The 25,166-nt window shown below is 37.8% G+C and overlaps 1 protein-coding gene across 2 annotated transcripts; it reads left to right on the forward strand.

The window, feature by feature from the left end:
• On the forward strand, positions 1-24,839 carry DCLRE1A (DNA cross-link repair 1A). 2 transcript variants are annotated; one of them, XM_027529212.1, is made up of 11 exons: positions 1-98; positions 633-1,102; positions 1,195-1,752; positions 4,578-6,269; positions 7,984-8,117; positions 9,177-9,295; positions 12,544-12,684; positions 16,120-16,265; positions 17,318-17,472; positions 22,758-22,899; positions 24,234-24,839. In XM_027529212.1, the coding sequence occupies exons 3-11, from the start codon at positions 1,287-1,289 to the stop codon at positions 24,392-24,394; spliced, it is 3,156 nt and encodes a 1,051-aa protein (XP_027385013.1). In that variant the 5' UTR covers positions 1-98; positions 633-1,102; positions 1,195-1,286; the 3' UTR covers positions 24,395-24,839. The 2 variants fall into 2 exon arrangements, with proteins under 2 accessions (XP_027385013.1, XP_027385012.1); XM_027529211.1 differs by lacking the exon at positions 1-98 and adding an exon at positions 344-471 and having other exon boundaries at positions 633-1,752.
• Positions 24,840-25,166: the final 327 nt, after the last annotated feature.

Raw genomic sequence — 25,166 nt, forward strand, 5'->3', positions numbered from 1 at the left:
TTTTTTTTTTTTCTTTTCAAAGTTCCCCTTTTAGACCGGGAACAGCCGATTCGACACAGCGTTGGTCACGGGAAGCTGTTCCCGCCACGACATGAAAGGTAAAGGAGTAGGCTTTTTTAAGTTGGGAGGGACTAGCCAATGGCTTGGCTTATACATGAGCGCCGCGTTTTATTACCAAGCAGTGCCGTGAAAGTGCAGGAGCGAACACGGGGACCGGGCGGGCGAGGGGTGTCCGGGGGGAGCGGACGCAGCTGGAGCTCCTCGCAGGGAGGTGGGGGTGGTGAGGGTGGCAGGTGGGCGCCTGCCCTCAGAAGAGGCGGGGTGGGTGGGTGGGGGGTAGGGGCACCGATGGCTTTTGCGGAGCGGGCTGTGTTGGCAGCTCCCTCACTCCCAGCCCTGAGGAATGGAGGGGAATGAGGGCCCTCTCCACTGGCCTTGCCGTCTCTAATGCCCAAACAGGAGGTCGAGCCGGTGGGTGTCATCAGGCAGGTGAACCTTGGTTTTTGAGGCTGGTGGGAAAGAAAGCTGATGACTTGCAGGCAGATCACCTCTGCGATCTGAAGTTAGGCGTGTGGGTGGTCTCGGTGCAGGTACAACTTCACATACTTGAATTTTGTTTGTTCATTATGCAGTCTTTGTTCATTGCCGCTGGAGGAAGACACTGGACTGACCCAGGAAACCGAAGCTGTTGAATGACCTGGAGTCACGGATAAGGGCTATTACTTTTCTTTTGCCAATCACACACATTTGATTATGGTGTGACTAGAGTTACTAGCAAGCTGAAGTAGCCATTAAGTGTTTGGAACACCTGCTGAGTCAGTTGCCTAGGGACTGTGGTTGAATTTGTGATTTGTACAGTTGTCCAGCTGAAAAAGAATTGACAGGAGCTTTATAAGGATTTTACAAAGCTCCTTCTAAAATTAGTCTGTTAAACCTATGATTTCCATTAGGACTTGGTATTCAAAGTATTACTGATTCTTACTTTTATGAATCAAGTCCTGGAAAAAGCCAAGAGACCTGAATGAAGTATACACAATGGAAAACTCAGATGCTACCCCTGTTAATTTTACTGTGCTATAAATGGAACAGCAAGTGTTCTTAGGTAAGAGGTTTGTGGTTTCCCAATATATTCATTACCAGAGCTTTAGAGTCCCATCAAGTTAGTAAGTTTTTTGTTACCTTTTTTTTCCTCAGCAAAATAATTCCCTTTAATAATTTTGTAACAAGAAACAGATTGTCAATTTGCTTAAGATTAGTGCTTTTTTCATGATCAGAATCATTTTGCCATGTTAGAAGATGCTTTTTTGGAAGAAGACATCTGGGAATACAAATCCAAAAGAAAACCAAAACGAGTACGTCCAAATAATTGCTCTGAGAATATTCCAGATTCTGTTGAAAAAGCAACAGATGGACAACACCAGTCAAAACGAAACAGAAATAAAAAAAGGACTGTAGAAACTAAAAAGAAGGTCAAGACCCCGGAAACGTGCCTTAGAGAAACAGACAGTCAGACATCTGTAGCTTCCAGTCAGAGCTCCATATGTGGAGATGGTGTTCAACAGTGCCAAGACACGGAGACCACTCCAGAAAAGCGCGGTAGGACTCACGAAACCAAACACATGTCTCCAAAGACACGGCAGGTTTATGATGGGTACTGTCCCAACTGCCAGATGCCTTTTTCCTCCTTGCTAGGTCAAACACCTCGATGGCACGTTTTTGAGTGTTTGGATTCCACACCAGTCTCTGGAACAGGTAAGATTCCAAAAAAGACAGTGGGCTCGAAATAGTCAACAAGACCTGAATGAGGCCAGACTTAACAATCTGGAAGGAAGGAAGGAAACCAGATAAGTAGTAAACCGGAAGTGAGATGAGATACTCTTAAGAATGACTCACCTTTGAAGGAAACAAGATAATGCATTGTTACCCTTCTTGTGAGGGTAAAAAGATACTAGTCATTGGTATAACTGTAGAGAGTGTTGCAAACCTGAAAAACAGTTTGAATGGGGAATTCCCTGGTGGTAAGTGGTTTGGGCTCTTTTCTCCTGCTGCAGGTGGAATGGGTTCAATCCCTGGTTTGAGAACTAAGATCCTATAAGCCGCATGGCCAAAAAAGAAAGTTTTAATGCATTTTATTATTTCATAAGAGTTCCAAAACATCTGTGATTTTTCATAAATGTTAATTGAGCATATATTAGGCTACTTTCACCTGCATAAGGTAGGTGGTATTGACATCTAATGGGCTTCCCAGGTGGCACAGCGGTAAAGAATCCACCTGCCAGTGCAGAAGACATGGGTTCAATCCCTGGGTTGGAAAGATCTCCTGGAGAAGGAAATGGTAGTCTGCTCCGGTATTCTTGCCTGGGAAATTCCATGGACAGAGGAGCCTGGTGGGGGCGGGTACAGTCCCTGGGGTTGCAAAGAGTCAGACATGACTTAGTGACTGTGCTGTGCTTAGTCCAAACCTTTGTGACCCCAGACACTGCAGCCCTCCAGGCTCCTCTGTCCATAGGGATTCTCCAGGCAAGAATACTGGAGTGGGTTGCCATGCCCTTCTTGACTTAGTGACTAAACAACAGCAATTGATATCCAGTAGAGGTGAAGTGAAGGCGCTCAGTCATGTCCAACTCTGCGACCCCATGGGTGTAGCCTGCCAGGCTCCTCTGTCCATGGCATTTCCCAGGCAAGAATACTGGAGTGGGTTGCCATTTCCTTGGCCAGAAGATCTTCCTGACCCAGGGCTAGAACCCAGGTCTTCCTCATTGCAGGCGACTCTTTACCGTCTGAGCACTTGGTGTTCTTAAAAGTTGGAACCCTTTGCCCGTTTTATCTTTTGTGAAACAGACTTTTAGAGAATCATGAATGTAGTCCACAGGGTTCTTGAAGTCAAGGATGCCGTACATTCTTAATGTATAGAAAGAAGGACTAGGAAGGAGTGTTAGTTTATTAAGATTCTAGTAAATAATTGTGCCAAATGAGAACGGAAGTAATATTACACTGTTGTTACCTTTTAAACTATATAGTAAATGTCATGTTTAATATGTAGAATTAAATGTAATACGTAGAATTAATATGTAAATTAAATGTAATATAAATCCTACTTATAGTATATGGAGAATAAGTTGTTATTGATTATTTGCTTTGTATATTTTAAAGTTATATACCATATATAAAATTTTAAATCTCAGAGAATTTAAATTCAATAGAATAAAAGTAATATTCAATAAGGCTTTCAGTTAACTATGATTCAAAAGACATTTTATTATTAACCTCTAGTTCTCATTTTAAAGTACTGCAAAGATGCAAAATAACAACAACAACAAAAAACTGGCACTAGCCTTTCCTGTAAAAGTGAAAGCCTCAACAAATGCTAGTAATTTGGTTTTCAGTGGCTTGAAAATCAGAAATCGAAGTCCCATAATGAGCCCCTCAGGGTAAAATGTCTTACAGATGAAGCCACCTCAAAGAGATTTTTCTCTTTGCTTTTCACTGATAAACTCCTTTGAACAGAATCTCAGGTGGATTGTTCTTGAGTTCTTTAACGTATACTTTTATGAGGGAGTTTTAAGTTTTAAGCAATGAAGTCTTCCAGTTTAATGTAATATCTTTTTTGGAGGTGAAAGTGAAAGTCGCTCAGTCATGTCTGACTTTTTGCGACCCCATGGACTACACAGTCCATGGATTCTCCAGCCCAGAATACTGGATTGGGTAGCCTTTCCCAACCCAGGGATGGAACCCAGGTCTCCCACGTTGCAGGCGGATTCTTTACCAGCTGAGCCACAAAGCGGGCCCTTTGGAGGTGGAGGGAGTCATTTTTTGATAGGCCTGGAAAGTGACATACAAGGGGGAGGTTATGCCAAGACAGTTTCCATACTGTTTCTCAATCATAATAGTATGCCAGGGAAGTTTCCAGATTACTTAAGCCTTATTATTAACCAATTTATCAAATTAAATTGCAAATCTTATGACAGAATCTAAAATGTTTAGTGTATGGACAACTCTGATTAAGATTGGTATTACTGTTTTTGTATACAGTGTGAATATTAAATAATGGAACCTAATTTGGTACTGCGGTTGTCATACATCTGTGTTGCCTGATAAGACAAAAATTGGAGTAGAATTTTAGTCTGGAATTTTAAACTTATGATACAGACATACCAGCTTTCTCTACTCTTTTTTTGCCTGAGCAATAGAGATGTAGTGAAACTGATGGGATAGATTTCTCATACAAGCATGACATGCATTTTGGAGGAACTCATCTTTGTGAAAGCTTTTAGTGGGGAGAAAAAGGTGTTAGTCTTAATTTTTTTTTTTCCCCAAGAAAAGAGTATTTGAAAGGAAACTTAAAAGAATATTTGATTTAAAAATAATAAGTAGCACCTTGTAAAACCATGCTTGATTACTGATAATTGTGTGTTGATTTTTTGTTGGTATAAAGATAGCTATTGTCCTAAGGCTGCAAAGTAGGGCTGATTATTTACCTGTTAAACCACTTACCTGTTAATTTATAGTGCTAATACTGTCAAAGCTTATTCTGTGCTTTGATCCAGTAATACTTTTTTCTTTATTAAAATTTTCAGAGTGTCCTGATGGTCTTCAGTGTTCCTCAACAATTCCTTCTCATTACCAGAGATACACTCACCTTCTGCTAGCTCAAAGCAGAGCTGGTAATAGTCCTCTCAAGGATCCTTCCCATGGGTCAGGGCGGAGTTTCCGCGAAACTAATTCAGACTTTCTTTGTAGCCTTGAGAAAAGATGGTCTCCACATCAGAAACAAACAGAAAACTTAAAAAATGTTTCAGCTGATCCCTTGTTAGTGACACAGTGTCTAAAAAGCTCTCAGTCTCCAACTGAAACCAATAAAAAGATTTCCTCTTTGACAAATAGCCAAACTTCCCAACAAGTCCCACAATTTACAGGACATGTTAACAGTGACAAACTGGTAGGAGTTGGTTTGCCTCTTGCTGAAGAATTAGACAGCCAAAACAACCCAGAACACAGAAATTTGCCATTGCCAGAAAATGACTTTAGCAACTGTGAAATCTCCTATTCTCCACTTCAAAGTGATGAAGAAACTTACGATACAAATGATAAGCTGGATGATTCACAACAGGAACTATTTTTCATGGAAAGCTCTAAAGATGGCAATCTAGAAGAAGATGACAACAGCTCCATTTTGTTTAAAAAACTATATGACCCCTTACTGAAGGACCAGGAGGCCTGCCCCGAAGTGGATAGCTTCTTAACGCAGGATAAATACAATGAAGAATTGTATGAATGCAACTCTCTTAATGATTCGTCTCAACTTACTTTCCAAAATAAGAGAATTGTTTCACATGGTCATCCAGCATATACTGATGATGATTTTATGTTGCTTCCACCTGCATTAGCAGAGAGTTTTACTTCTCCTGGTTACCAAGCCTCTAAAGCAAAACCTGATGAGCCAGAATTTCGCTCATCTCAATCAAATAAAGAGAAACAGGTGATTGAAGAATCAGCTGTTTACAATCAAAATTCTCTTCCATTACTTAAGAGTAAAATGTCAAAACGTTTTGAAAACCAGGGAGGAGGGTGTCATTCTTTCCACCCAACCCAAAGTAAAACTAGAGAATTATCAAATAAGAATTCCAATGCTAAGAACAACGCAAACTCAACATGTTTCTGCAGAAAGGCATTAGGTGGTATGCTGGACAATAAAGTTCCAGTTTTAAATTCAGAAACATTTTCTAGTACACCTACTGTTGCTAAGCCTTCGAAAATGTTGCCCTCTGGCCCTAAGTGTCATGCAACACAGCCTTCTACTAAGGTAATGAAGCAGATGGATATAGGTGTGTATTTTGGACTGCCACCCAAAAGAAAAGAGAAATTGCTGGAGGAAAGTTCATTAGAAGGGATGAACTTCAATACAGCTGTAAGTCCTAATGAAAAGAGGTCCCAGCAGCGCAAGAGGAAAGCAGAAAAATCTTTAAGTGATTTAGAATTAGAGGCAAAGAATTTAAGTGAAAGTCAGCCTTCTGTGGAGCTTTCTGATAAGGGGTCACAGCGTCAAAAAAAGAGACTTAAAAAGTCAGATTCATTGCAGGAAGGAGGACATCAGAAGAATCCAGGTCACCTTAAGAAGACAGTACCTAGAACAGTCAATTTAAGTAAAGACAAAACCTTCATAAAATCAGCTCATGGCAGAGTGCAGAGAGAGAACACAAAAATCTCAGAGTCATCTAATGCAGGAGAATTAAGGAAAAGGACATGCCCATTCTATAAAAAAATACCTGGTAAGTCGAAGTAGCAACGCTTAATATATCTACAAAGACGCAACTTCTTTAAACTTCATGTTCATTGCTCATGTTGTGTGCATGTGAAACAGTTTGTTGTGTTTCCCTTATTTTTTATGTAACAGATTTTTTTTTTGCCTATTTAATCTTTTTTTTGGTCCATTTAGTTCAGCAAACTTCTACTAAACATATTCTATATACAAAATGGGGCTTCCCTGGTAGCTCAGACAGTAAAGAATCTGCTTTCAATGTGGGAGACCCAGGTTCGATCCCTGGGTTGGGAAGATCCTCTGGAGAAGGGAATGGCAACCCACTCCAGTATTCTTGCCTGGAGAATTCCATGGACAGAGGAGCATGGTGAGCTACAGTCCATGGAATCACAAAAAGAGTTGGACACAACTGAGTGACTAACACCACCACCATATACAAGATACTGTACTAGCTATATAGATATTACAGATTTGACAAAAAGTAGTATAGATCAGCTTAATACAGAGGAAGGAAAGGATTTCTGTAAGTAACCATGGTAACAGACAGCCTCTAAGAACTTAAGAGAAATGCAAAGTGGCTGGATGGCATCACTGACTCGATGGACGTGAGTCTGAGTGAACTCCGGGAGTTGGTGATGGACAGGGAGGCCTGGCGTGGGGCCACAAAGAGTCGGACACGACTGAGTGACTGAACTGAACTGAAAAAGCTTCAAAGAAGGAAAATGTCATGGGTTACACAGGTCATAATAAATGCTAACCATTTTTAAACCATGTAATAATTTAGTTTCGTAATCTTTTCATATTTTTTAAATTTCTTGTGCCTTCATAGAAGAGCTAATAGAGAAATGTGTAGTAAAATGAATTTTATTATTGAAGAAACCAGGTACCTTTCTGAAAAGACTATAAAACTGCCAAAATGCACTTGGTTTCAGGAGGATTCTTTAATGTGCTTTTTTGATACTATAAATTATAATTTGCTCAAAATATTTATGTAAGGAAAAGTATTTATGCACATTTTGATTAAATTTATATATTTAAAGTGAGCCCGGAACTAGTGGGCCATGTGTGGATAGGCCTCTGTAGAATTGTGGAGGTATGCTTATTTACCTGCATGTTTTACAACAGCTCAATCTTTTTTTTTTTTTCATAATTGCTGCTCTAGGGAGCCTTTTTAGGCTTTTTTTTTTCTCATTTCCCTTTCTCCTCCCCACCTCCCACAATGAAATTCAAATACTAGGGGTATCTATTTACCTGTTGTTGTTCTGTGACTCTTTGGAGGGCCAGTGAGATCATTTGGGTCATCAGCCATTTTTCTCCTGCCAGAAGCAGGTCAATGTCACCCCTATTGAGATTTCATGTTTTAGAAGAAAGATAGCATTCCCCTTTTGCTGTTTCACAGAAGTAAAGGATTTTTAGGTGCCTAGTAAGTATCATGAAAACATTCAGCTAAGCAAATAACTGGTTTGTAGCTTAGTACTTTTTTTTTTTTTGGCAAAGTTATTCTTAAAGACTATACTGGGTATATTTAGCCTAAACTTAACAAGACTCATTTTTATCTCTAGGATCATCCTTTGATGAATTTATGTGGTGTAGATTTTTAAATTAAATTGTAAAGTTAAGTTGGACATGAGATGTAAAGGTGTAAGAGCGTTTGCTATATAAGCAAATTGGGTAACTTTTACTTCACTCTTGCTAAAGCAGCTGCTTTGGTGTTTTCATTGTAGGAACTGGCTTTACGGTCGATGCCTTTCAGTATGGATGGGTTGAAGGTTGCACTGCCTATTTTCTCACTCATTTCCATTCTGATCATTATGCTGGATTGTCTAAAAACTTCACGTTTCCCATTTATTGTAGTAAGGTAAGTTCTAGTATTCTCAATTCTGATTTTGTGGAATGCAGTGAATTTCTAAGCAGTTTGGTTAAAAAATAATTAAAATTTTAAGATCATTTTTCTAGAAAATATATGAAAAAGCAGATTCCACATTTTAGACTCTAAAATCAAATGAGTTATTGTCGATAGTTACAATAGATTTTTTAAAATATGCTTTATTTTATAGAGACAACAGATAAGCTAGCTCATGATGTACTGAAACATGTTTCATTCAGTAATTATTTACTGAATGCCTAAAAAGATACTCATGGCAAAATACCTAACTTCAGGGAGCTTACAGCCTACACATTCACCAGTACTCCAGTGGGCTCTCTATTTGTAGTAGAAAAGTAAACAGAATGCCTAGAAGTAGGGAGAAGTTGGGGGCTTTACTATGTCCTAGGCTAAGGTTAGAAAAAGTTTCATGGTGAGAGAGACACCTTGAACTAATCATTAAAAGGTGAGCATTTTAATGTGTACTACTGAGGACTTTGGATAGAATTTGATTTAATCCTTAAGTATTCTTGAATTACCTCTTTTTATTAGTGAAGTAACTGAGGCTTGGAGCGGTTAAGTAGCATGCCCCAAGTCACAGAGCTAGTAATGACAGACACAGAGTTTCAACACAGGTCTGTCTGATTCCAGATCCAGGCAAAAGAAAGAGAAGAGAGCCTTCCAGGTAGAGAAGAGTTTGTGTAAAGGAACAGACACCTGAGAAGTATAGCCATTCCAAGAACTTCAGTTGCTAAAAACAAGCTAAGGAATAACAGTAGATAAACCCGCAGAAATGGGTAGGGGCCAAATCATGAAGGATTCTGTGTGTCATGCTGGGTAACAGACTTTTTACAGGTGAGGGAGAAGTCGGTGATAGTGTTTAAGCAAAGTTGTGATGCATTTTAGAAAGTTCTTCCTGGCATTCTGGTAGGTTTACATGAATATATGTGAAAGAATAAGGAAATTATTAAGATGCTTGAGTTCTTCAGTAGATATGAAATAAACTTATTTAGTGTTTTCATGTATCAGCAATAAGCACATCCTGTTTTGCAGATAACTGGCAATTTGTTGAAGAGCAAACTTCATGTACAAGAACAATATATCCATCCCTTGCCAACAGACACTGAATGTATAGTGAATGGTATCAAGGTTATTTTGCTAGATGCCAATCAGTAAGTATTAAAGTTACCTTACTGACAACCAGTTTTTAAATATTCAAAAGGAAAACACATTGCATGGTTATTTAAGAACTTTTTATTGAAACTATTATGCTTGATATTTCTTAAAACAAGTAAAATGTGTTTCTTCTTTTGGAAAAACAAAATGTACCCAATACAGAAACAAAGATTAAATGTAGAGAGATTCTCTTAAGTGTTCTCTAACCCTTTTTTAGTATAGTTTAATTACTGTGCTTTATATATGAGACTCTATCTTATTTTTTTTTAATCTTTTAACATATTGTTGCTGTTCTTTAAGAGATAACCTTTGGCCATTTTCTTTAATATCACTTATATAAATTAACAGCTGGTACTCCAGCTGTTACTTCAGATTCTAGAGGATTTTTTTTTTTCCTTTAAGAAATCCTTTAGGTTTTTGATACTCAAGACTTGGAAGACTTTTTTCTTGAAAAAATTTTTTTCTTTTTCGCCTCATTTTTTTCAATGTTAAGTACTATCAGGATTCACAGTGCCAAAATACAACTGGCAGTCAGCTACACATTACACTTTCCGTGTACCTTAGATATCATAGATACTTAGAGAATTAAAATTAAGACTAAACCAAGGTCTCCTAAATTCCAGGCCAGTGCTGTTTTTTTCAGATTGCCTGTGAGATTTTATCTGCTAACTTTGCTGCTGTTTATTTTTTTAATCACCAATTATAACAACTCCAGTTCTGATTTTTTTTTTTTGGTGAACTTTATTGAGGTGTAATTTACATAAATAAAATGGACCTATTTTAAGTCTTTGTTGAATTTTGACAAAAGTACACACCCGTGTAATTCCCACCACAATAAAAATATGGAAAATATTCCCTACCACAGGAGATTTCCTTGTGTTCCTTCCCAGTCAATCCCAAACCCCAATTCGGACTCGGAAAACCTTGTTTTCTGTGACTGTGGATTAGATTTGTCTTTACTAGGGATTCATCTGAATGAAATCATATAGTAACTCCTGTTTTCTATCTGGCTTCTGTCACATGTTGTATTTTTGAGATTCATCCATGCTGTTATGTGTTCCTTTTTATTACTGCATAGTATCTACACAATTATTTTATCCATTCAGTTCTTGATGGACAACTGATTTTTGTTCTTTGACTTTGCATCCTGAGACCTTGCTAAACCTGTCATTAGCTGTTGTAGGTTTTTTGGTATTAATAGAGTCTTGAAAATTTTCCACATATGTCTACAAATATGATTTTGTTTTACTTCTTTCTTTCCATTTAGAGTGGTATTTTTTCTCTTACTTATTGTACTGGATTAGGCCTTCAGATAATGTCAAATATAAGTGGTGAGACCAGACATGTTCCCATGTTCTTAATCTTAAGAAAGTATTCAGTCTTTTTCCATTAAGTATGATGTTAGCAATAGGTATTTCATAGATGCCTTTTATCAGGAAAATCCCCTCTGCTGGAAGTTTGTGATGATGAAAGGGTGTTGAATTTTGTCAAATGTTTCTTTGGCATCTATTGAGATTATAATATAATTTTTCTCCTCTATAATGTTAATGTGGTAAATGACAAAGATGGATTTAAACCAGCCTTATATTACTGAGATAAACCCCACTTAGTCTTCATGTATTACCCTTTTTGAAAATTTATAGGTAGATTTGATAGCTAATATTTTGTTAAGGAATTTTGTCTTTTTTACAATGTCTATTGGTCTACAGGTTTTTTTAAATAATACTTTTGTCTTACTTTGATATCAGAGTAATACTGACCTCATGAAGTATTCCCTTCTCCTCTATTTTCTGAAATATATTTTCTGAAATATGTCATATAGTAATTGTTATTATTTCTTCCCTAAATGTTTCATAGAATTCCCCAGTGAAGTCACTGAGGTGTGGATTTTGGGTTCAGGGAAAGGGAAGTTTGTAATTATTTAATGCTGCTGCTGCTACTGCTAAGTCGCTTCAGTCCTGTCCGACTCTGTGCGACCCCATAGACGGCAGCCCACCAGGCTCCACCATCGCTGGGATTCTCCAAGCAAGAACACTGGAGTGGGTTGCCATTTCCTTCTCCAATGCATGAAAGTGAAAAGTGAAAGTGAAGTCTCTCAGTGATGTCCGACTCTTCGCGACCCCATGGACTGCAGCCCACCAGGCTCCTCCGTCCATGGAATTTTCCAGGCAAGAGTACTGGAGTGGGTTGCCATTGCCTTCTCCAATTATTTCCTGTGTTTTCCTAGAATTTAAGAGTCCAATTCGTAGTGACCCCATGGGCTGCAGCCCACCAGGCTCCTCCATCCATGGGATTTTCCAGGCAAGAATACTGGAGTGGGTTGCCATTCCCTTATCCAGGGGATCTTCCTGACCCAGGGATTGAACCAGGGTCTTCTGCATTGCAGGCAGATTCTTTACCATCTGAGCCACCAGGGAAGCCCTAACAACACATGGGACCTGTGACCAACCAGGGAAGCTCAGCTGAGCCTTAGTATCCAGGGATTTTATTGGAAGTCAGTAGTGTATAATTCTGGAGAAGGCAATGGTACCCCACTCCAGTACTCTTGCCTGGAAAATCCCATGGACGGAGGAGCCTGGTGGGCTGCAGCCCATGGGGTTGCTACAAGTCGGACTCGACTGAGCGACTTCACTTTCACTTTTCACTTTCATGCATTGGAGGAGGAAATGACAACCCACTCCAGTGTTCTTGCCTGGAGAATCCCAGGGATGGCGGAGCCTGTGGGCTGCCATCTATGGGGTTGCACAGAGTCGGACATGACTGACGTGATTTAGCAGCAGCAACAGCAGTGTATAATTCTAGCACCCACATGACTGACCTCAGTACTCAGACTCCAGTTCCCCTAAAGCAGAAAACAAGTATTCACCACTATTAGTAACTATGTGATCAAACTAGTAACACATGGCCCAATGGGCGCAGCATCCAAAACACTCTTAGCAGGCAGAATGCTCCAAGGACCCAAAACTCAGCTTCCAAGGACTAGTCCTAAAGACAGGCCTTTCTTGAGCATGTGTGGAGTTTTACCAGCCTTGGCCTGCTGAATTAACCTTTTCCTGCACACCAGTGTTTTGTGTGTGTGACATAAATTCCCTTACCTTAAAATGCTACACTTCTCTGTAGTACAATGCTGTATCATTGTGGTCAGTTAATAAAGTGTGTTAACTTGTTGATATTGAAATGAATACTCTTTCTTTAGCTGTTTTGATCTGTGTAAATAATATTCCTTTGAAATGTCTGTGTTCAGCTGTCCAGGTGCTGTCATGATCCTTTTCTGTCTTCCTAACGGTCACGTCATACTACACACGGGAGACTTCAGAGCAGACCCCAGCATGGAACGTTCTCTACTTGGAAGCCACAAAGTCCACACGCTTTACTTAGATACAACGTAAGAGAAGCTTTGTTTGTGTGCTTCTTTTTTCCACTGACAGCATTTCCCTGTATATTATGAATAATTTGAGCTTGTGCTTAGGTAATCAAAGTAATGACTTACTGTCAATTATCATTTTAAGTACTTATCAGAAAGATGGTTGAAAAAACATACTTAGCACAAATCTGGGATTACATGTCTTAATTGACTCCAGCTCAATTTTTTTTTTTTTTTTGGTAATATCCCTTTGAAAATATGGTTTATATGAGAATCTTGTTGCAGAAACAAGGAAGGAAAATTTGAAATTTGGGAGCAAACTTTAGGAAAACATCCTTTAAGGTTATCCTTTCAAAGTATCTTTGTAACAATTAAGTGTGATTATGAAGAAAAGAAAACAGAGAATGAGGTCTGTGTCTGAATATTCAGAATTACATTGTTCCTTTCTCCAAAAGGTAATCTATAAGCAACAGTCTTGAATTCCTAAGTGCTATCAACATAATAGTATAAGCCATTGTCTTTTTGAGTGCATGCTTGCTAAGTCACTTCAGCTGTGTCTTTCTCTTTGCGACTCCATGAACCGTAGCCCACCAGACTCCTCTGACTAATAGGATTCTCCAGGCAAGAATGCTGGAGTGGGTTGCCATTTCTTCCTCCAGGTGGATCTTCCCAACCCAGGATAGAACCCATGTCTCTTATGTCTCCTGCCTTGGATGGGGGTTATTGACTACTAGCGCCACCTGGGAAGCCCCATTGTCTTTTTCAGTTCAGTCGCTCAGTCGTGTCTGACTCTTTGCAACCCCATGGACTGCAGCACACCAGGCCTTCTTGTCCATCACCAACTCCCGGAGTTTACTCAAACTCATGTCCGTTGAGTCAGTGATGCCATCCAACCATCTCATCCTCTGTCGTCCCCTTCTCCTCCCACCTTCAGTCTTTCCCAGCATCTGAGTCTTTTCAAATGAGTCAGTTCTTCCCATCAGGTGGCCAAAGTATTGGAGTTTCAGCTTTAGCATCAGTCCTTCCAATGAACACCCAGGACTGATCTCCTTTAGAATGGACTGGTTGGATCTCCTTGCAGTCCAGGGGGCTCTCAAGAGTTTTCTCCAACACCACAATTCCAAAGCATCAATTCTTCAGCACTCAGCTTTCTTCACAGTCTAACTCTCACATCCATACATGACCACTGGAAAAACCATAGCCTTGACTAGACGGACCTTTGTTGACAAAGTAATGTCCTGCTTTTTAATGTGCTATCTAGGTTGGTCGTAACATTCCTTCCCAGGAGTAAGCGTCTTTTAATTTCATGGCTGCAGTCACCATCTGCAGTGATTTTGGACCCCAAAAGAATAAAGTCTGACACTGTTTCCACTGTTTCCCCATCTATTTGCCATGAAGTGATGGGACCAGATGCCATGATCTTCGTTTGCTGAATGTTGAGTTTTAAGCCAACTTTTTCACTCTCCTCTTTCACTTTCATCAAGAGGCTTTTTAGTTCCTCTTCACTTTCTGCCATAAGGGTGGTGACATCTGCATATCTGAGGTTATTGATATTTCTTCTGGCAATCTTGATTCCAGCTGTACTTCTTCCAGCCCAGCGTTTCTCATGATGTACTCTGCATATAAGTTAAATAAGTAGGGTGACAATATACAGCCTTGACGTACTCCTTTTCCTATTTGGAACCAGTCTGTTTTTGCTAGCATGTGAAATGAGTGCAATTGTGCGGTAGTTTGAGAATTCTTTGGCATTGCCTTTCTTTGGGATTGCAATGAAAACTGACCTTTTCCAGTCCTGTGGCCACTGATGAGTTTTCCAAATTTGCTGGCATATTGAGTGTAGCACTTTCACAGAATCATCTTTTGGAATTGAAATAGCTCAGCTGGAATTCCATCACCTCCACTAGCTTTGTTCCTAGTGATGCTTCCTAAGGCCCACTTGACTTCGCATTCCAGGATGTTTGGCTCTAGGTGAGTGATCACACCATTGTGGTTATCTGGGTCATGAAGATCTTTTTTGTATAGTTCTTCTGTGTATTCTTGCCACCTCTTCTTACTATCTTCTGCTTCTGTTAGGTCCATACCATTTCTGTCCTTTATTGTGCCCATCTTTGCATGAAATGTTCCCTTGGTATCTCTAATTTTCTTGAAGAGATCTCTAGTCTTTCTCATTCTATTGTTTTCCTCTGTTTCTTTGCATTGATCGCTGAGAAAGGCGTTCTTATCTCTCCTTGCTGTTCTTTGGAACTCTGCATTCAAATGGGTATACCTTTCCTTTTCTCCTTTGCTTTTTGCTTCTTTTCTTTTCACAGCTATTTGTAAGGCCTCCTCAGACAGCCATTTTGCCTTTTTGCATTTCTTTTTCTTGGGAATGGTCTTGATCCCTGTCTCCTGTACAGTGTCATGAACCTCCGTCCATAGTTCTTCAGGCACTCTGTCAGATCTAATCCCTTGTCCTTTTATTATTGTTAAAATACCTCTCATCGGTTTTTCAGAAATGATGTTAACTATTTCAATCTGTCTCCATAAGACCTGAGTTTGGATGGCATATTTTAGTAAGAGATGATCTTCCATATCCAGTTTTCTAACACTATTGCTAATTTTTCCATCCTTCTATATGTACTTAAATACTAGGTGAATTAAGAAAATAATGTTTTAAAAGAAACCTTTTTATTGTTACTTTAATCTACATACCATTCTGAATTTCTATGTGGGTTTTTATAGGAGAGAAGACTGAGTTTTGTCTGCTCTTATAGCTGACCAGCAAAGAGTATATTTCTTTGATGTTTATACTTTATGAGTTTTTTAGTAAAAAAAGTGCTGAACTTTCATGTCGAATATCTATAACTAGAAGTGTTAGAGTTAATACTAATAGTAGTATTTTTCTTTGGGTGTTATTATATTGAGGTAAACACAACTAGATCTGCTATATTCCTATAATATTATATATATTTCTGTATCTCCTAAGAGAGAATAACAACCGTGTGAATATTAACTACTTGATTTTATGCTACTTCATCAAATTCATGTTCCATTTCATTATTAAAAATATATATTTTTGATAAAGCAGAATTCTTTAGTCCATAAAGACAATCCCTATCAATAGTATTTTCTTTGACAGGGCTTGGGGTTAAAAAAAGAAGATATTAAGGTTTACAATTCATAGATAAAATAGCTAACTAGAAATATTCTTGAAGGAAGAAAATGCAGTTTTTGTATTTGAGAGTGATAAATATAATGAAAAAGGTATATTGAAAATGTGTAATTCCATCATAAATAATCAATAGCTGTTAACAAATATTTTAACCACAGGCACTGGTGAGGTAACTGCAGTGGTGTTCATACACTATACTGCTATTGTATGTAATTTTGATAAAGCTTCTTTTGTAAAATAGCATCCGACTTAATGCTATGGCTTTCTTGTTGTTCTTTTAGTAAGACTGTATTTACATATTACAGATATTGCAGCCCGGAATACTCTTTTCCATCTCAGCAAGAGGTTATCCAGTTTGCCATCAACACTGCCTTTGAGACTGTAACTCTAAACCCCCGGGCTCTTGTTGTCTGTGGCACTTACTCTATTGGAAAAGAGAAAATCTTCCTAGGTGGGTGATAGCTATAGCTAATTTACATTACTGTATTACAAGGATCAGATTCTTTTTGCATAAAGCCCTTTCAGGCATCGTTCTTGTGCTCGATATTTATTTCCTGAAACAATTCAGTATTACCTTTGAAATTGAAGAAAAATTTGATAGAGTTTAATTCCTTTAAACTTTGAAAGACTTAATGGAAACATTTGATAAGTGTGTTTATGGTAGCCTTTATATCTACAAAGTGTTGATAGAGCAAAAGCCCACACTACATTAATATTTTAGCAGACTGAGAGATGACTAGTGTATAGTTTCACTGCATTTTTTGATGATAATTATCAATTAATTATTTTAGAGAACAGGTTTAGTTTTTGTTCCTAAATGATTTCTGGAAATGCAACTGTAATTTTTCTAGATAGTATGGTACTATTTTGCAAAGTATTTTCCATTTCTTCTTAACTGTGGTCCCATAATGTCAAATACTAAGATGTAAAATGATACAGTCAGGGTTTTAACTCCTGCAAACTTATTTTTTCCCCCTCCCTCAACCCCTTTCCATCCATCTTTTATAATTTTGAAAGACTAGTTCTTTAAAAATAAGTTATTGGATTTCTCACAATTTATTCCTTATGGTTCTGTTGCTCAGTCGCTTCAGTCATGTCCGACTCTGTGCGACCCCATAGACGGCAGCCTACCAGGCTCCTGTCCCTGGGATTCTCCAGGCAAGAACACTGGAGTGGGTTGCCATTTCCTTCTCCAATGCATGAAAGTGAAAAGTGAAAGTGAAGTTGCTCAGTCGCATCTGACTGTTAACGACCCCATGGACTGCAGCCTACCAGGCTCCTCCGTCCATGGGATTTTCCAGGCAAGAGTACTGGAGTGGGGTGCCATTGCCTTCTCCGTTCCTTATGGTTAACCAAGAAAATTATTCAGCCTTTTTGAGACATTATTGCAAAAGTGTGAATGTTTTAAATTTCTTTTTGGTAAATTCTTGTTTTAAAGTTGATTAAGTTGTTATTTAATCTTTTCATGAACTATAACTTATTATTTTTAAACTTTTCCTGTAGCCATTGCCGATGTTCTGGGTTCAAAAGTAGGCATGTCCAAAGAAAAATATAACACATTACAGTGCTTCAATATACCAGAAGTCAGTTCCTTCATCACTACAGACATGTGCAATTCACTGGTTCACCTTCTCCCAATGATGCAAATTAATTTTAAGGTAAGCACTCAAGAGATACGTCTTTAGGATGAACTAGAAAAGGCAATCTGATGATTGTAAACTAGAATGCCATTTTACTTGCCATTTTACTTGCATTTAAGGTAGAGAAATTCAATTACAACGGAGACAAAGTAGTTTGCCCTAAAAAATCCTTTAAGTGAAATTTGAAATGTTTTTAAGTTTTTTTTGGTGCAGCTGTATAGAGTGATTCATATGCTCACCAGGAGTTTAGGAGCTAGGGAAGGAAGAAACAAAGGAGGAAACAAAAATAGAAAAATGTATGCATCTCTCTGGTCGTTCACACCTTCTGTTTATAAGATTATTTTCCATTTCTTCCTGGATGAGTGGGGAAATGAATGAAGAATTCTAAGGCATTCTTACTTTTCTTCAGGTCTATTCTGTATATTATTAAGCCACTATACCATTGATATATGTTGAAAATATATATGTGAGGATTAAATGAAATAGTAGAGGTGTATTTTAAAAAAAAGTTCTAGTGTTAGTTCTGAGGTATAAATTAAGATACATATGATGTGACCTCCCTGTAATTTATGGGGGTTTGTTTGTCAGATTTATTCAGATACTAAGATTCATTCCTTTTACTGACATTTTGACACCTTGCAAAGGAATACATCAAACCTGTGTATTAAAAGCAATAAAGAACATGATGTACACCAAAAAACATATCTTTAATTTTGTTATTTATGAAACAGTTTTATGGAGCCTTTTGAAATAGCTTAGTAGGTATTGATTACTATATCTGTCATAAATAAGAACACTGATACAGTGTAAGGAAAATTAGTATTTTAGTTCTATGCCTTGAGTAAGGAAATTCTCCTCTTTTCATGAGATTATGATAAAATCCTTTTGGCACCTATTTCCATGAGTATGTAATTCATAAAAATGTCAAGGATAATCAAGTCATAGTCTTGTCCATTAGCATTTAAGCCAGCTTTGCAAACATGTGTTAAATTTGAGAGGTATCCAGTTTGCATGGAGGCTAATGAGAATGTTGCTTAATCAAAAAATGAACACTGATATCCTGAGGAGGGTATAACATATGTTTATGATTTTTATCTTACTGTCTTATTTCTTGCTTAGTTTGTTTCATTTGAACAAATGATCCATTTAAGGGGACAAAACGGGTAGGGGAGTCAGAATATTATGGAGGTGAAGGGGCTGAGTTTTCAGGAAAGACTGTTTATGAGTACCTTGTGCTGTGAGAGGTCATGTAAGGAAAGGATGACGTTCACAAGGACTATTTCAGTGAAGTAATGTTGGAGGAAGCCAGAGGCAGCAGAGGGCTAAGGAATGAATGAGGAGGTATACAGACAGCCAGTAAGCACATGAGAAAAAGAGGATCAGCACTGTTAGCAATCAGGGAACTGTAAATCAAAGCCACAGTGAGACACCACTGTAGACTCACAGCGATAGCTGTAGTAAGGAAGATAGTGCCAATTGTTGATGAGGATATGGAGAAACTGGAACCTCATGTATTGCTAACAAGACCGTTAAGTGGTGCAGCTGCTTTAGAAAACAATGTGTTAATGTCTTTAAAAATTAAACATGGATTGAGTATATGATCAGTAATTCCAGTCCTAGGTATATGCCTAGGAGAATTAAAACATAATGTCCACACAAAAACTTCTACACAGATGTTCATGGCAGCATAGTTCATAGTAGCCATAAAGCTGGAAAAAGCTCCAGTGTCCATTAAATGATAAATGGATTAAAAAAAAAAGTGTTATGTACATAAAACAGAAGTATTCAGCTGTAAAAAGAAATAAATTACTGTTTCATGCTGCTGTATGAATAAGCCTTGAGAACATGCCAAGTGAAAGAGACACAAAAGACTACATATTTTATGATTTCATTTATATGTAATGTCCAGAATAGGTAAATCTGGAGAGAGTAAGTAGGTTAGTGGTTTCCAGGGCTTGAGGGAGAGGAGATAGGGAGCAACTGCTAATGAGAACAGTGTTTTCTTTGCAGGGGTGGATGGAGGTATTGATGAAAATGTTCTAGAATTAGGCAGCAGTGATAGTCACATAACTTTGTGACTGTACCAACAACCACTGAACTGTATGTTTAAATAAAAAAAAAAAACTAGCAGTTACCTGCTTTGAAGAAAAAAAAAAGAATATCTGAAATCTTTGTCTTATTTCCATTATTTGTTGTATGTTTTTGGTATTTTTCTGTAGCTCTTCCCCTTCTTCCATTAAAGTGACCAGGTATTGATGACATTCTTTTTACAATTTCATATCTTCAAAACGCAGGTGGAGCGGAAGCAGATGGTTACCATAAGGCTACATTTTAGTTAGTACTTAAAGGCAGTTTTTTAAACTAGGCAAAATAGTTTTATTGCATCAGAGAAAATGACTTTTTTGTGCAAATGTAAACATGATACAATTGTCAGGGTTTCTGAGGCCGGCTTGAAAGACTTAAAAACACTGTAAATCAGGGATCCCCAACCTTTTTGACACCAGAGACTGACTTCATGGAAGACAGTTTTTCCACAGACTGGGAGGCGGGAGGGGAATGGTTCGGGGATGATTCAAGCACACTGCATTTCTTGTGCGCTTTATCTCTGTTATTATTACATCAGCTCTACCTCAGATCATCAGACATCAGATCCCAGAGGTTGGAGGCCTCTGCTATAAATGATAGCACTCATGCTACCTAGTTCAGCATCCCAGGTTCGTGTATGTAAGAACGTAATTGACTACCACCCCTGGTTTTAACCTGATTGATGGGATGTGGTAAAACATTAGTTATAGATGATTAATTTACATACTGAAAAATAACTTTAGTAGCATCTACTGAAGGCATTTTTATCACAAACTAGTTATCAATAAACAGAGAAACAAGTCATAGATCAGGGACTTTATGTTGACTAAATCATAATAAAATTCCTCATGATAGTAGTCCTCCAGTTGTGGTTAATGAATGACTGGTGGTGGTTGCAGTCTTCTGTGTGCTTGGCTTAGATGATGATGTCCTGTGTTTTTGTTTGTGGCACAGGTTAATGATGTTTTTGTGGTAACTCTAATTTGTCTTATGAAAAGCAGAAATTACTTCTGATTCAGTTCTCCCGAGTGTTTTTACAGAGACACATACTGCTACTGCTGCTAAGTCACTTCAGTCGTGTCCAACTCTGTGCGACCCCATAGACGGCAGCCCACCAGGCTCCCCCGTCCCTGGGATTCTCCAGGCAAGAACACTGGAGTGGGTTGCCATTTCCTTCTCCAATGCATGAAAGTGAAAAGTGAAAGTGAAGGCACTCAGTCGTGTCTGACTCTTAGCGACCCCATGGACTGTAGCCTACCAGGCTCTTCCGTCCATGGGATTTCCCAGGCAAGAGTTCTGGAGTGGGGTGCCATTGCCTTCTCCGACAGAGACACATAAGAATGGATAAATTTGATGACCTATTTTTGAAAGTTGGACTCTTAGTTTATGATACTACATGTATAATTGCTCTAAACCTGGCTCCTGTCATTTTCTTTTCTTTGTGAGGACAGGAAGAGAAGAGGATTAGTAATTAAGCAAAGAGCATTATGTTAGCTAGATCCTAGACTAAGCAAGACAAAAACCTGAAAATTTGCAGAACCAGGGATGTGGTAATGAAAACTTATATATCTGTAACTGAAACTTTTTTTTGGAGGAGGGATAGTAGTTGGTAAGATATATAACTGTTTAATGGTAGGTGTACAAATTAGCAAAAGATCATTATTTGATATAAAAGAAATCAAAAGATTATTATTAATTTACCAGTGAAATATTAATGTCTGATAAACACAATAAAATCATCAGCCTGTAGATAATAAGAAGAAAATTTTTTAAATGAAGCACAATGATGTGTTTGTCTTCTACCAAATAGGCATACTTTTTAAAAAGGTAGTATTCCTATGCTGAGGTTCAGAGAAATGGCATTCTTCATCCACTTATAAGGGAAATTAGGGGCAAATCCTTAGCTATTCCATTTCTAGGAGTTTATAAACAAATAAGTCCTTTCTGAAGAAATCAATCTAAGGTTCCTAGGTGCTGATGGTGTAATAGATTATGAGAGTTTTAAAAAGAAAGAGCACATTGTTTCCATTAAAAAAAAAAGAAAAGGATTCAGAAAGTGGTGTTTATGGAAGTCTTCCCTTATGCTGTAGGCTTCCATAAGGCGAAGGCTCTGTCTCACTGACCACTCGAATATCAGCCCCTGGAACAGATACTTACTGAATGAACGAATAGGTAGATGAGTGGATTTGTCTTTATGATTTCTTCAGAACTTCTTGCCAGCATCTTTTTAAAATTCAGTAGTTTATATGTATGGTTAAAGAAGAAAAAGGAGACTTCTGGAAATCCAAGATGACACTATATACTATTTAGGTTTCTTATTGTTTTAAATAAAACTAGGATGTTATTATGGAGACAGCAATGGCAACCCACTCCAGTACTCTTGCCTGGAAAATCCCATGGACGGAGGAGCCTGGTAGGCTGCAGTCCATGGGGTTGCTAAGAGTTGGACACGACTGAAGCGACTTAGCAGCAGCAGCAGGAGGATGTTATTATAAATTTACATTAAGCCTTTGACACTCTGGGTTTAGTCTTTAGCCAAAAAATATTAGTTTTTTTTTTTTTTAAATATCCCTCATGCCATTTTGCCTTTATCTGGGTTTTTCTTATCTTTCGAAGGTTGAACCTTGGTCACTGATTTTCTAAGAATCTTACCTAATGTCCTCACTAGTGACAACCTTAGTTTGGAAAGTTCTATTCTACTCAAAATGTATTAGCGTTTTATTTCTAATTAGAGCAGCCTGAGAAGTTTTGCAGTTATTCTAGTTCATGTATAAAGGGTGAAAAGGAGTAAACATTTGAAAAGAGCTACTGTGCATCTTAAAATGTATGTCTGTGCTGAGTATAATGCAGTTATAAAGTTATTTCCATCTTTATATCCATCCGTCAGTCCTGTATTGGTGTAAATGCATGGAGAGTAAGGACTCACATTTATCAGTGTTAGTATCATACCTCTAATAAGGGTTGCAAAAAGTCAGACACGACTGAGCTACTCACACACACACACACACACACACAACTTCAGTTAAGCAAAGGGGAAAGTTTTTTTTTCAGTTATTTTATTTTCTTGTGAGGAACACAGCACTAGGTTTTCCAATGCTCACCAACTGAAAACTCCCCAAAACTGTGCCGATGCAGCATTTTAATCATTCTGTTTTATTCCACATTACCCATCTTCACCAACCATTAAATAAATATCTTGTTTTTTTTTTTTTAAACAGGGTTTACAGAATCACTTGAAGAAATGTGGTGGGAAATACAATCAGATTTTGGCTTTTCGACCGACAGGTTGGACGCATTCTAACAAGTTAACTAGTCTAGCAGATATTATTCCCCAGACCAAAGGAAACATTTCAATATATGGTATATTCATTTTGCTTTTACTCTTAATATTTGGAATTAGTTTACATTTTTTTTAAAAAAGCGGTAAAATTAAGATCCAACAAAAAAGAGGCACCAAAGTATCTTTAAGAATTTAACAGGTGAAAATTGCTCCTCACTTTCTAAACCTATATCTTTAGTACATTGTAAACTTATATAAAGAAGTATGGCTAGTAGACAGTGACTAATACAGAGGAACCCGTGTGTGTTATCAGTGACATGTCAGGGAGATTGTAGAACTTCCTGGCCAACCCAATATACTACTCAAAAGGAGAGATGGGTGGTACCACTGTGTTTTAAATGATGCTGTGGCACTGAGAATACGAAGACAGTGACTGATGTGGTGACAGCAAGAGTTACAGACTTGACTTTAATTTTTTCATCTTTGGAGTACGTTAATCATTTCTGTCCTCAGAAATTGGCTTATGACTATAGTGGCCAATGGAGACATTTTTAGACCCTAGTTTACTCTAACCAGGACCCTTTCTCTGTGGTATTTGATCTTCAGTAAAGAAGATAATGAGATTTTGAATACTTAATCTTTTTTTTTCTTTTTTTTCCTTTTAATGTGTACAAAGCTTGGAGATGGAATCTGCTTACTTGCTCTGGAAATCAAGAATCTTTTGCTTGTTACCCTTCAGGTTTTACTCATATTTCTTCTAGAATTTTCATGAAATCAGTAGCTGGGCAAAGTGCTTAAGGGAAGAATTGTTTAAAAAGAAAAAATCTATTTACATATAAGAATCTATAGAAATACATATCATTAAGTATCTACATAGAAAAGTAGAAAAGACCCAGGGATTGAACCCAGGTCTCCTGCATTGGCAGGCAGATTCTTTACCATCTGAGCCACCAGGGAAGCTCACGTAGAAAAGTAATAGCATTTTTTAATGTTCAAAAGTGTTTATATAATTTTAATCTTTATTATTGGTAATAGACGATTTCCCTGGTGACTCAGTGGTAAAGAATCCGCCTGCCAAGGCAGGAGACATGGGTTCGATGCCTAACCTGGGAAGATACCCTGGAGCAGGGCATGGCAACCCACTGCAGTATTCTTGCCTGGAGAATCCCATAAATAGAGGATCCTGGCATGCTACAGTCCATGGGGTCGCACAAAGTTGAGCACAACTTAAGGACTGAACAAAGGAAAAACAATTTGTAAAAAATACTAGCAAATTTTGTTATCAGAAAAAAAAACACCAAGGAGTTTTTGGCAAAAATACTTGGATTGCTTTCTTTTTCTCTTTTATTTTATTTTGGGTGTATGCAGTTTTTTTTATTAGTTTGTTTAGTAAGCACTATCTTTTGTATTGCAGGGATTCCTTACAGTGAACACAGCAGCTACCTAGAGATGAAACGTTTTGTTCAGTGGCTGAAGCCGCAGAAAATCATACCTACCGTGAATGTGGGCTCCTTGAAATCTAGACGCACAATGGAGAAATATTTTCAAGAGTGGAAACTGGAAGCTGGATATTGACATTACCCCAAAGGGCTCAGAAATAGTTAAATAACTTAGACCTCCCTTGTTAGTAGTTAAATCTTCAGTGATAATGAAGTACACTTTATGTGAAAAGCCTCATGAAGGTCACTCGTTCTGCCTAAGTTCTCATTTACATTTGAGTAGTATGTTCATGGTGCTGACTATGCAGAGCATCTTAGCATCGTCCATGATAACTGAGACTGGTCAGCCTAGAACCTTTGTATTTTGCCCCTTCTTGCGGGGGCTATTGTATTCCGCATCCAGCAGTAGGAGGGGAAACAAAGACAGATTCGGGAACCAAAGAATTCATGATAATGAACTCTATTGAAAGCATTATATATAAGTAATTACGTATCTTTAAAATTATTTAATATGGGGCATATTTTTATGATAAAAAGTTTATATGATATGCATACTTAAATAAATTAATCTTTAAATATGCTATAGTGTCATTTGTTTTTTAGGATTTATAATTGATGTTTATGTAATTTTATAAAATTTCAGTGACAGTAATTGAACATTTGACTCTGAAGATGACTCAGAGAGCCTAGATAATTACCCAATAAAGGCTGGAGAAAAGCTTGCATGAATAATGTTTATCTGGATTGTTTGCTCAAGACATCAGATAACTAAAAGTTTAGACTGCAATTTTTTAAGTGAGATTATGTAATTTATTTATGAATCTGGATCACCCAAACAGAGATTAAGTAGCTGATCCAAAATGAAAATTTGGGATAATGCATGTTTTAAATGTTTTAATGGAGTTTAA

This window comes from Bos indicus x Bos taurus, chromosome 26 (genome assembly GCF_003369695.1).
Source record: "Bos indicus x Bos taurus breed Angus x Brahman F1 hybrid chromosome 26, Bos_hybrid_MaternalHap_v2.0, whole genome shotgun sequence".
NCBI classification, from domain to species: Eukaryota; Metazoa; Chordata; class Mammalia; order Artiodactyla; family Bovidae; genus Bos; species Bos indicus x Bos taurus.

Excerpts from the sequence above, each read along its gene's own strand:
- DCLRE1A (XM_027529212.1), top strand. The coding sequence starts at position 1,287 with ATGTTAGAAGATGCTTTTTTGGAAGAAGACATCTGGGAATACAAATCC. Across the intron at positions 1,753-4,577 it reads CACACCAGTCTCTGGAACAG|AGTGTCCTGATGGTCTTCAG; the intron begins GTAAGATTCCAA and ends TAAAATTTTCAG. Across the intron at positions 16,266-17,317 it reads AAAAGAGAAAATCTTCCTAG|CCATTGCCGATGTTCTGGGT; the intron begins GTGGGTGATAGC and ends CTTTTCCTGTAG.